We start from the raw sequence: 11,032 nt of genomic DNA on the forward strand, positions 1-11,032 counted from the left end.
AGTGGAAGCCACATAATATCAGGCCTTCACCGAGACACATCAAAAGGAGATGTAGTCACCGCATGGCTGCGACTTTATAAAGATGGCACGGCCTCTTGTGATAGTGGGTTCTAGCTTTGCTTCGCGAACACTAGGCCTAGCCTTTACACTTCTCTTGGCTTTGTATGTCACGTTTTTGGGCGTTCTGGCCCGATCATAGGCTTTTGGGAAGCTGTGTGCAGGACTGCCATTTATATCCGCGGACCGGAGTCATGGCTCCCAGGTTTAGATCACGTGTCACATGTGAAACACAGCTCCAGCTCAAGAAAGAACACGTGAAAAGTGATTGCTTTAAAACTCAAATGGCTCAGAATAAGCATTTTAGCTTACTGACACTAGACTAGTCATAAAAGCAGCAGCTTTTAATTATATTGCAGCTTCAGATCTGATGCTGTGCTGGCCAAGAAATCCACCAACATCGACTTTAATACTCTCAACAACGGGGACCAGGAACTGGGGCGACCCAAAGATTCGTTTTCTCCCTTTTACACACCATGCATCCACAGCCTTGAAAGCTTCCCCGGTGTACCCCAACAATCGGCTTGAACAATCACAACATGATAGACTTAATATCATTGAATGAACCATATACGAGATCAGTTGGCGCGGCTCGCCTGCCCCTCGGAAGTCACCGTCCACCACTGGCGACCTGCAGACAGCACCGCCTTGCAGCGCCATGCGCACGTTTACGACTGCTGGGCTGACTTTCCTCCCGCTGCCCCATCGAAATGTCTCACGTATATAACCAGATGCCTGTGCACCGGATGAGCAATCAAGGCTTTTTACCATTGAAAGGCAGCACTTTCCACACGACACAAATATATGTGGCTGCATGAAAACATGACGGAGCTACAATTGCAAAACAGGCTCCTCACGCCGTTTTTGCCGAAAACCGTGCCGCCGATTCCAGAGGAAAATGAGCGGCCGGAATACCCCACAACCCTCAATCCGTTGTCGTACCTCTTTTTCTGGTGGTTGCACCCGGTTATGAGGGTCGGCTATAAGCGGACGCTAGAGCCGGCCGACATGTTCACGCTCAACGAGGATATCAAGGTGGAGACTTTGACAAGGCGATTCCAGGGCATTTTCAAGCGCCGTTTGGATACCGCTCAACATCAGCACGTGCTTGCCAAAATCAAACAGCGAAGCGAAACCTCGGAAACGTCGTCTGTTTCGTTTGCCGAGGATGTGCGGGATCTCGAGTTGCTGAAGCACTTCCTCACCGTGGCGCTTTTCCTCACCTTCAAGTGGCAGTATTCGCTAGCATGCATATTCTTGGTGTTGGCCAGTGTGGGCCTGTCCACCGCGCCATTGCTCTCTAAAAAGTTGATTGAGTTCGTGGAGCTCCGGGCCCTCGGCGCAGACGTCAGCATCGGGTCCGGCGTCGGCTATGCGCTTGGAAGCTCGTTTTTGGTGCTCGTCATTGGCTTGCTCTTGAACCACACCTTTCAAAAATCCATGCTCACCGGGGCGCAGACCAACGCAGTGTTAGTCAAGGCCATTTTGGACAAGTCTTTCCGATTGAACGGCCAGCTGAGGCACGACTACCCGGTGTCCAAAATCACATCCATCATGAGCACCGACTTGGCGCGGATCGATTTTGCCTTGGGTTTCCAGCCGTTCCTCGTCTCGTTTCCTGTGGCCGTGGGCATCACCATTGGCATCTTGTGTGATAACATCGGTGCCCCGGCCATGGTCGGCATAGGCATCACGTTTGTGTTCATCATTTTCATGGGCATCGTGACCAAATTGTTTTTTGCCTACCGGTAGCGGGCCAACAAATTCACCGACTCGCGTGTCAACTACATGAAGGAGGTGTTGTCCAACCTCAAAATGATCAAGTTCTACTCGTGGGAAGCGCCGTATTTCGACCGCATCACGGAAAACAGAACCGACGAAATGCACATCATCTTCAACATGCAGATGGTGCGCAACACCATTGTATCGGTTGCCACGTCCTTGACGCTTTTTGCGTCCATGGCGTCCTTTTTGGTGGTGTATGCCACCCTGGGCTCCACGCAGTCTCCAGCAGAAATCTTCTCCTCGGTGTCTCTTTTTAACTCCTTGACGCAGCAGGTGTTCATGCTTCCTTTGGCCTTGAGCACTGCAGCTGACGCAGCTGTGGGGATCCAAAGAGTGGCTGGTTTCTTGGCCGCCGAGGAGACAGACACTCTGGCACTAGAAACGGACGTGCGGCCGGAAATGGTGGAGTATATGGACCGCAAAAAGTTGGCTGTCAAGATCTCCAACGCCACGTTCAAGTGGGACTCGTACCAGAGTGCCGAGCCCGAACTCACGTCATCTGACTCTGGTACGCTTCACGGCGACAAACTGTCCAAAAGCGGAAAGCACGTGCCGCTTGCCGCGCTGGGAAAGCTGGACGTGTCTTCCAGCTCGTCCTCGGAGGCGCTTGAGGCGACCATTTTCGACTCCTTGCGCAACATCGACTTGGAGATCCGGAAGGGCGAATTCATCGCCATCACAGGCCTTATCGGCACCGGCAAATCGTCGCTCTTGAACGCCATTGCTGGTTTCATGAGCAGAAAAGACGGTGCCATCGACACCGTGGGCTCGCTCTTGCTCTGCGGCGCCCCATGGATTCAAAATACCACGGTCAAAGAGAACATTTTGTTTGGCAGCCCGCTCGACGAGAAGAGGTATCAAGACGTGGTATATGCGTGTTCGCTTGAGAGCGACTTGAAGATTCTTCCTGCGGGCGATCAGACCGAGATTGGCGAAAGGGGAATCACGTTGTCTGGGGGCCAGAAAGCCAGGATCAACTTGGCCAGGGCAGTGTACGCAGACAAAGACATCATCTTGATGGATGACGTGTTGAGTGCTGTGGATGCCCGTGTCGGAAAGCACATTGTCAACTCGTGCCTCATGACTTTGATGGCCGAAAAAACCAGGATCTTGGCCACGCACCAGTTGTCGTTGATTGGCGATGCCGACCGCATAGTCTTTTTGAAAGGAGATGGCACCATAGAAGTGGGCCTCTTGGACGACTTACAGCTGCGCGTGGCAGAGTTCCGCGAGTTGATGGCATTTAACGCCCGGGCAAAGGACGAAGAAGAGGACGAGGAAAATGTCCCGGATGGAAATGCAGAAAAAGAGTTGATTGCCAAGCAGCTCACGCGCCAGTCCACTGCCGTTGACGAAGAAAAAGTGCGCCATGACTACGACGCTAATAAACATAATGACGGTCGCTTAATCATGGACGAAGCCCGGGCGGTGAACGCCATTTCATTCGATGTTGTTCGGAACTACATCAAATATGGCTCCGGGGTCTTTAAGCACTACTCGATTGTGCCCTTGCTTGTGCTTCTTACCATGATCTCAGTATTTTGTCAATTGTTCACCAACACGTGGTTGTCATTCTGGACGGAGCTCAAATTCCCCGGCAAGAGCAACGGCTTCTACATCGGGTTTTACGTGATGTTCACCATCTTGGCATTCGTGTTTATCACCATACAATTCTTGCTCCTCACCTACATGACTATCAAGGCATCGAAGGTCTTGCATATCAAGGCCGTCGAGCAGATCTTGCGTGTGCCCATGTCATACATGGACACAACTCCCATGGGAAGGATCATCAACAGATTCACCAAGGACACCGACACTTTGGACAACGAAATCGGTAACCAGTTCCGCATGGTAGTCAACATATTCTCCACCATTGTTGGTGTGCTCATTTTATGTGTCATCTATCTTCCCTGGTTCGCCATTGCCATTCCGGCCTTAGTTGCGATTTTCATAGTGGTTTCCAACTTTTATCAGGCATCTGCCAGAGAGGTCAAGCGCTTGGAGGCTGTACAACGATCTTTAGTCTACAATAACTTCAACGAGACTTTGGGCGGCATGGAAACCATCAAAGCCTACAAAAAGGAAACCATGTTCATCGACAAGAACAGTACTCTTATCAACCGGATGAACGAGTCATACTACATCACCATTGCCAACCAGCGTTGGTTGGCCATTCACTTGGATTTTGTCGCCACCATTCTTGTGATCGTGATATCCCTCCTCTGTGTGTTCCGTGTGTTCGACATCAGCGCTTCTTCTGTTGGTTTGCTTTTGTCTTATGTCTTGCAAATTGCCGGCCAGTTATCGCTCTTGGTGAGAATGTTCACGCAGTTGGAAAATGAGTTCAACTCAGTGGAAAGGCTTAGTGAATACGCTTTCAGACTACCGCAGGAAGCGCCTGCGCTCATTTCAGAGACCACGCCCCATGAGTCTTGGCCCGATACAGGTATGATCAGGTTCGAAAATGCCTCTTTGGCTTACAGGCCTGGGTTGCCTCTTGTGTTGAAGAGCTTGAACATGGACGTGAAGCCACGAGAGAAAATTGGTGTGTGTGGCAGAACTGGCGCTGGCAAGTCGTCGATCATGGCTGCGTTATACAGGTTGTCCGAGTTGGAGTCTGGCAAGATTGAAATTGATGGGATTGATATATCACAGCTCGGTCTTCACACCTTGCGCTCGAAATTGTCGATCATTCCCCAAGATCCTGTGTTGTTCAAGGGTACTATCCGCAAGAACTTGGACCCGTTTGGCGAGAGTTCTGAGGAAGAATTGTGGACAGCTTTGACGAGAGCAGGTTTGATTGAAAGCGGTAAAATGGCTTTGATCAAGGCCCAGGCCCAGCTGAGCGACAATTTGCACAAATTTCATTTGGAGAGGGAAGTCGATCACGATGGCGCCAACTTTTCTTTAGGAGAAAGACAGCTTATCTCTTTCGCCAGGGCTCTAGTGAGAGGTTCCAAAATCTTGATTTTGGACGAAGCCACGTCCTCTGTGGATTACGAGACCGACAGCAAGATTCAAAGTACTATTGTGCGTGAATTTGAGGACTGCACAATTTTGTGTATTGCCCACCGTTTGAAAACCATCTTGCACTATGATCGAATTCTTGTGTTGGATAAGGGTGAGATCAAGGAGTTTGATACGCCGTGGAATTTGTTCACTCTGAAGGACAGCATCTTTCAGCAGATGTGCAGCAAGTCAAACATTGTGGCAGAGGATTTCTTGGAAAGAGAATGATGTATAGGGGTAGGTATATATTTATTGACGAGGGTCAGATCTCAACTATTAATTGAAATTGATCATCTTATTGGCATGTAGCAATGCTGGAAATTACACCTCCAGGTTGTTTTTGCACTAGCTGCAATATATCTTCCAAGACGCGAACGCCATCACTCTTCCATACTTTTCATGAGTGACTCTTCTATGTTCCCATAGTCCACGTCACGGTAGTAAGGGAGCCTGAGTTTTAGACTCAGCCGAGCAAGATCCGGGTAGTGTTTCACGATGGTTTCGACCAAAGCATCGTAAAACACCTCGTATGCTTTGGGTGTATAGTGGATCCCATCGACGAGCAACTCGGCCAAATCGGGCTTGTTTGCTAGGAGATCTTCGGTAGACCACTCACCATACTTTTGGAACTCGGACCACAAGTCCACAAACGGAACGCCGTTTTCTGCGGCCACTTCCAGGGCCGTGTCGGCGTATTTGCGCGTGTTTTCATTGGAAGAAAAGTGGGCCTGTTCTGGCTCTCCTCTTTCTTCTCTCATTTCACTGACCAAAGCTTGGTCGTGCAATGCAGGCCCAACAACAATCACTTTGATTCCCTGGCTGGCGGCTAATTGCACCATTCTGCTCAAATTCAGTCTGTACCGATCCACGGGAACACCCTGAAACGTGGAAGCGGCGTCGTTGGTGCCCATGAAAATGTACATGAGTTTCACTGAATTTGGAATTGCGTTTTCCGCTTTCAAGACTTCACGCAACACAACAAGCCCCTGGTCCGTGTTATATCCGCTGAAGCCACGAGTCACAATATCCATTTTTCTAGAGTAGAGATCCTGGAGCCCCGGGGCAAGAGCAAACCCATCTTGCTTATTCGAGTACTCGGTGATGGAGTCGCCAAAAAGAACAAACTTGTCGAAAAAGAGAGGCATTTTCTGAGGTGGCTAGATTTGCGGATGTTGCTGGAGTAGAAAAGTGTCAAGCTGATGGGAAGAGAAGTAGTAGTGCACGGCGAAGAAGCGAATGGACTTCAATTCCGTAAGTCTCGTTCTGTATCGTTAGGTCATAGTGCGTATATATGTAGGAGGTGCTATCGCCGACCTAGCGACAGTAATGTTGGATGCACGGGCCCAGGCCGTCAAGGCCTACGTCATATAATTTCTTTGGCGGTGATACGCAAAAAAAAAGGAGAGAAGGTGGGATTCTTGATACTTCTGGATGATTAAGGTATAAATATATGTGATGTGAAACAGAGTGCAAGGAAAAAGCTCTTGTGGTTTTAGGTGGCTATATCTTGAAGACCATGCTTAATATCCGTGATGTCATGACGAGACGCTTCTGTATGTGCTCTTATTTAGCAAAGACACATTGCGGGAAACATAAATCTTTTTGGTTTTCCAGGTTTCAATTTGTGCTATAGCTGTTGACAGAAGTATTGAAAGAGGACATATTCGGTCTTCTATTGCGTTTGGAGAGCTTGACGATAAGGGGTATCAGACAATTAATACGTGCGATCACAGCTCACTATTCTGTCTATGACAATCTATAGGTACTGGGCCCATCCGAGCCTATCACTTAGAAATTCGTGATCTGAAAAGATTATTTTCCTCGAAAATTACTGTCATGCAGGGAGAAGAATCGAAAGATATGGCTATTTGAAACATGCTCGCACAAGGCTTGTAAATTTTTGTCACAAAGATACGTCACCCTTCCATTTATGACTTGTATTCTTTGTTCTGCATTTCACATGATTATCAGTATGAACTTCTACTACTTCGTTTAGCTTGTCACTTCTTTGGTACATTCATCTGATAGAACGAGCCAAAATCAACTCGATATATAAAAGACATTTAAATAGCTTTCAAATATTTAGTGTCAGCTACCCCCTTCCGTTAGTCACGGCCTGGACGGTCCTCTTGGCTCTCTTTACACATTGGATATTAAGTCCTCGAATGCTGGAAGTCTCCTGAAGTCAATTCATCTTGGATGAGTGGAGCGGACTCGAGGAGCGTACCTCCTGCGACTCGCCACGTCTTTGAGTATGCCTTGGACATCGTGGTGAAGAACCAATCTAGTTTTGTCAGTTCTTGTCAGAAGCGGACAATGAAGATGTATTGGTGCATATCGTGATCATGTTAGACAAGGCCAAAACGCTTTCTCACGGTATTTCGTTAACCGGTAATCTCGTTCTGCAGCTTCCAGACCACTCACCAATGCAATTAGAAGGAGAAGAAGAAGAAGAAGAAAAAAAAGAAGAGGATAAAAACTTGTTATTGCAATACGGCAGATTTCACCGCTTCATGGTTTCTACTACAGAAAAACGGCCATTCCCAAGGACCCATACATGAAAATAGACGACGGCTGTCTTATGTGCATTTTGTCGAATTTCTGGACTATATTCTTACCACTATTTGGATGTCTCACAGTTGTTGCAGACGGTGGATTGTATCGCCCCACCATTCTGCCTTATACAGTCTTCCCTCTTGCATCGTCACTGACTTTATAGAATTATACGTCAGCACGTACCAGTTCTCGCTGATGTTGCATTGAAGTGTGAATTTAGTTCTTGTAAATCCCATCACTAGTGTCGTGGGCTTGTCCGCAGCATACTTCATCACCACTTGTATACTCAACCGTCAACCTTGTCCCGAAGTCACTTATTGGCACGTTGCTTTACGGATCAAAGATTTCTTAAACTGATTCCTCCGATGACACTAGATTTATTGATTCATACCATACATAATCGTCTGATTGGCTTTTTTTAAGGTTGGGTCTTCGTGGAGACGAAGTTGGATGAGTTTTCCATTCAGTGAAGTTGATGATTTGGGATTGTACCAGACAATCACTGCATGAGTTTTCATGGTGGTATTTGTGCGGGCTTAAGAAGATTTGTGAAGATCAATGTTGCTTGAGTTTGATCTGTGCTGATTAGTTCTGGGGGGACTCGGATGATGTAGGTTGGGGCAGTGACAAGATTTCTGAAGGAACCGACCTGAAATAATTTTTTCATGCTTTTTATCTTCATCAAATATCACGAGCATTAGCTCCAAAGTGGGTGCAATTAGCTGCTTTGTTTGTACCAGTAGCGTCTCTTGGGTGTTCTCAGATACGTTCAATGCACCTGCACTCATAACAAGAAGAAGCGGCCAATATTGAGTAAGTATGGGCATCACGATTTTGTGACTGGAGCTTATTATCACGTATGCGTCTTTGAGGATATGCAAAATTAGGATCCGCAACTTGATGGAAGGGTAGGGCGAAAGCTGGAGTCCACGGGTGAATAGCTGTTGCGCTGATGTATAAATCGTTTTGGCTCTGGAGAGGGCCATGGTTCTGGCGAGTCTTGCCGAAGCTCTTCTGGTATATCTTCTTCATTCTCGTCATCAGAATTGTCCATTTGATCTCGAGAAGGAACGCCAGGCTTTCGTACGAAATATTCCTTTTCAGGATCGTAGTCAGCAAAAGGATCCACTATTATATTGGCTTTGTCAATAAGCCTGAGCATTTCTTCCCTGCTACTCCAGCTCCTCGACTTATTGGGTGAGCTTGTTTGACCCAGGAGAAGCCTAGTGTTATCTTACAATTGCGATCCGTACAATTCCATCACCTACAGTACAATCTCTGGGAACACTGTAAGAAGTTTTCCACAAGCCAGGAGTGTCCATGAAAAGAGTCGATGACAATGAATATTTCGCTGAGAATATCCTGGGATCGATTCAGCAATAACGACTCCAGGCCACTACAAGTAGAATTTCAGGTAGCGAGGGCGTGAGACCACTAGACACCAGGATACTTATACTCATCGAATCTATGAGATAGTCCGCATTTTCACGCACAAGCCGCTCCAAGGAGCCGCCATGAAGCATGTTCAAAATTCGGCGCAAAGCAATCTTTGCTTGTACATGACCCGGACTTCCGGGTGTATATTCGAGGACTTTAAAAAGCGGAAATTACATTCAAACACTTGCGCTTAAACACAGTCGTGGTGTCATTTCAATGGGGCACGATGAAGAAAGTCTTGTGCTCGATCGGATCCATTGATGTACTTCTGAGAGCCAGTATCTGGACTTCAAGGGTGCTCGGATCTGGGTAATACAAAATACAGATGAGGACAGGTGATGCGTTGCTTCCAAGCACACGACAAATTCTTTGATTCTGGCAGCAATCACAACAGCCTTATTTCCATAAATTCATCATATTTTCACGTTGCTACACTCTTGAGGGCCATTTTCTGTCCTCAAGCTGAGTGGATCTGCGTGATACAAAAATACAGATGACGACAGATGACGAAGTTGCTTCCAGGCACGCTGTAATTTCTTTGATTACGACCACCACACTAGCCATGATTCCATAAACTCTGAAATTTACAAGCCTAAATCCCTCGATGAAAGGTATTTTGGGATGGTCGGAAACCACTACGCAAGTTATTTAAAGGTTCAAACTCTGAATGCTGGCAAAACGCACTACTAGAAGCTGTGGATTTAGAAGGTGCATTTAAACTATCCACCTCCAAAAGCTAAGTGAATCTTTAAGCAATATTGAACAGCCAAGCACCATGACACTGGAATACTTGAGAAGATTCCGAGGAATAACTGACAGCTTTGAGGATTCATGTGGAAGCTTTCCGCTCATAGGACTACAGACTACCCAAGGATTTATGTTCAGAATTCATTGCATACCTCAAAGTTGATAACTAAACAAAAAACGTTTTTATACACAAAACAGGGCAATTATTTATGATTTTGTTAGAGTTAGCCTTTGAAGGTAGCTGGCTGAAATACCACATGTCGACAAGATATTGAAGTAGCGGTGGTGTAGGATGATACTTGGTACTCTATAAAATAGCTATTGGAGCTTCTTAATTTAGGGCGTTCGGCTGAGGATACAAGTGAAGATTCTTGCAGTTGTATTTGCTTGAGTATTCCATGAGTCTATTATCAGAGACCTCCTTGTTCTCGAAGCACAATAAGGATCAAGTAGGTAGTTTTCCTGATTGCATGAGTGCTAAATTATTGCAAACATCCAAAATCAAGGAAGCAACTCGCGGGGGATATTGTCATCTTATAGCATTTAGACAGATGACTATACCCGCGAATCAATGACAAAGCAACAGATTCAGAAGGACATACGTGATATGATGTCAGGCTTACTTGAGCTAGAGGTGACTTCTCATATTGGGAGTAACTCAAGATCGAGAGTTAAGCCATTGCAGTGGGATTTCTTCCGAGTGGAAGATCGTTGAGGGTTGAATTTTTGACAGGTGAAATGTAGATGCTTTCGCAAGCTGAAACAGGCAATCAGTCTTTGGGAAGCGTTTGATTATTTCACTAGTATGTGGCGTATGCTTGAATTCGGTGCAGATGTGATAACTGTTAAGAACTTCCATTTGCATTACTCCAATTCATCTCTTTCATTCTAGGGTGGTGGTTGCCCGCGCTAGTAATAAAGGACCACCGGGTCAGAATGGTTTGTGGCTTTGAAGAGATGCCACTTTTGTGGCGAAGTGCCACGGAACGCCTGGGCCCCTGGCTTCCCCTTTCTCCCTTTTTGAAAACTGAACCTCATGTTATCCTCTTGCTGAGTCCAGGGTTTCCCCTGCTTTATGAGTGGATGACATAATGCGTATGGGACGTAAGTGATACATTTGAATGAATGACCCGCAAGCTCCCTTACGTAAGAATTGTCTTTCCAAAAGTTTCTGGAAAAAAATGATTCAAAGTCGTCCTCCCGGGCATCTCTCACTGGATGAGGCCTCTCCACCCGAACCTACCTTTCATCACTGCTGCACGAGCGCTTATACCCACGCATCGCTGACGGAGCATCTACTATACCTCCATTCAACATCGACACCCAATACCCCAAAACTCCGGGGCAATCCACAAAAAAAAAGACTCAAAAAACACTCAAAAAAGACTCAAAAAAGACTCAAAAAACACTCAAAAAACACTCAAAAAACACTCAAAAAACA

The 11,032-nt window shown here is 46.6% G+C and overlaps 2 protein-coding genes across 2 annotated transcripts; one reads left to right on the forward strand and one right to left on the reverse strand.

Moving 5' to 3' along the window:
- Positions 1-879: 879 nt before the first annotated feature.
- On the forward strand, positions 880-5,079 carry METBIDRAFT_9382 (uncharacterized protein; the record flags this gene model as incomplete). Its single annotated transcript, XM_018859372.1, has 2 exons — positions 880-1,734; positions 1,810-5,079. 2 exons carry the CDS (start codon positions 880-882, stop codon positions 5,077-5,079), a joined length of 4,125 nt encoding a protein of 1,374 aa, XP_018713546.1.
- A 152-nt stretch (positions 5,080-5,231) lies between these two features.
- Positions 5,232-5,996, reverse strand: IAH1 (isoamyl acetate-hydrolyzing esterase; the record flags this gene model as incomplete). The annotated part of the gene is made up of 1 exon (XM_018856507.1): positions 5,232-5,996. The coding sequence occupies one exon, from the start codon at positions 5,994-5,996 to the stop codon at positions 5,232-5,234; it is 765 nt and encodes a 254-aa protein (XP_018713547.1).
- Positions 5,997-11,032: the final 5,036 nt, after the last annotated feature.

Source organism: Metschnikowia bicuspidata, assembly GCF_001664035.1.
Source record: "Metschnikowia bicuspidata var. bicuspidata NRRL YB-4993 chromosome Unknown METBIscaffold_1, whole genome shotgun sequence".
In the NCBI taxonomy this organism is placed as follows: Eukaryota; Fungi; Ascomycota; class Pichiomycetes; order Serinales; family Metschnikowiaceae; genus Metschnikowia; species Metschnikowia bicuspidata.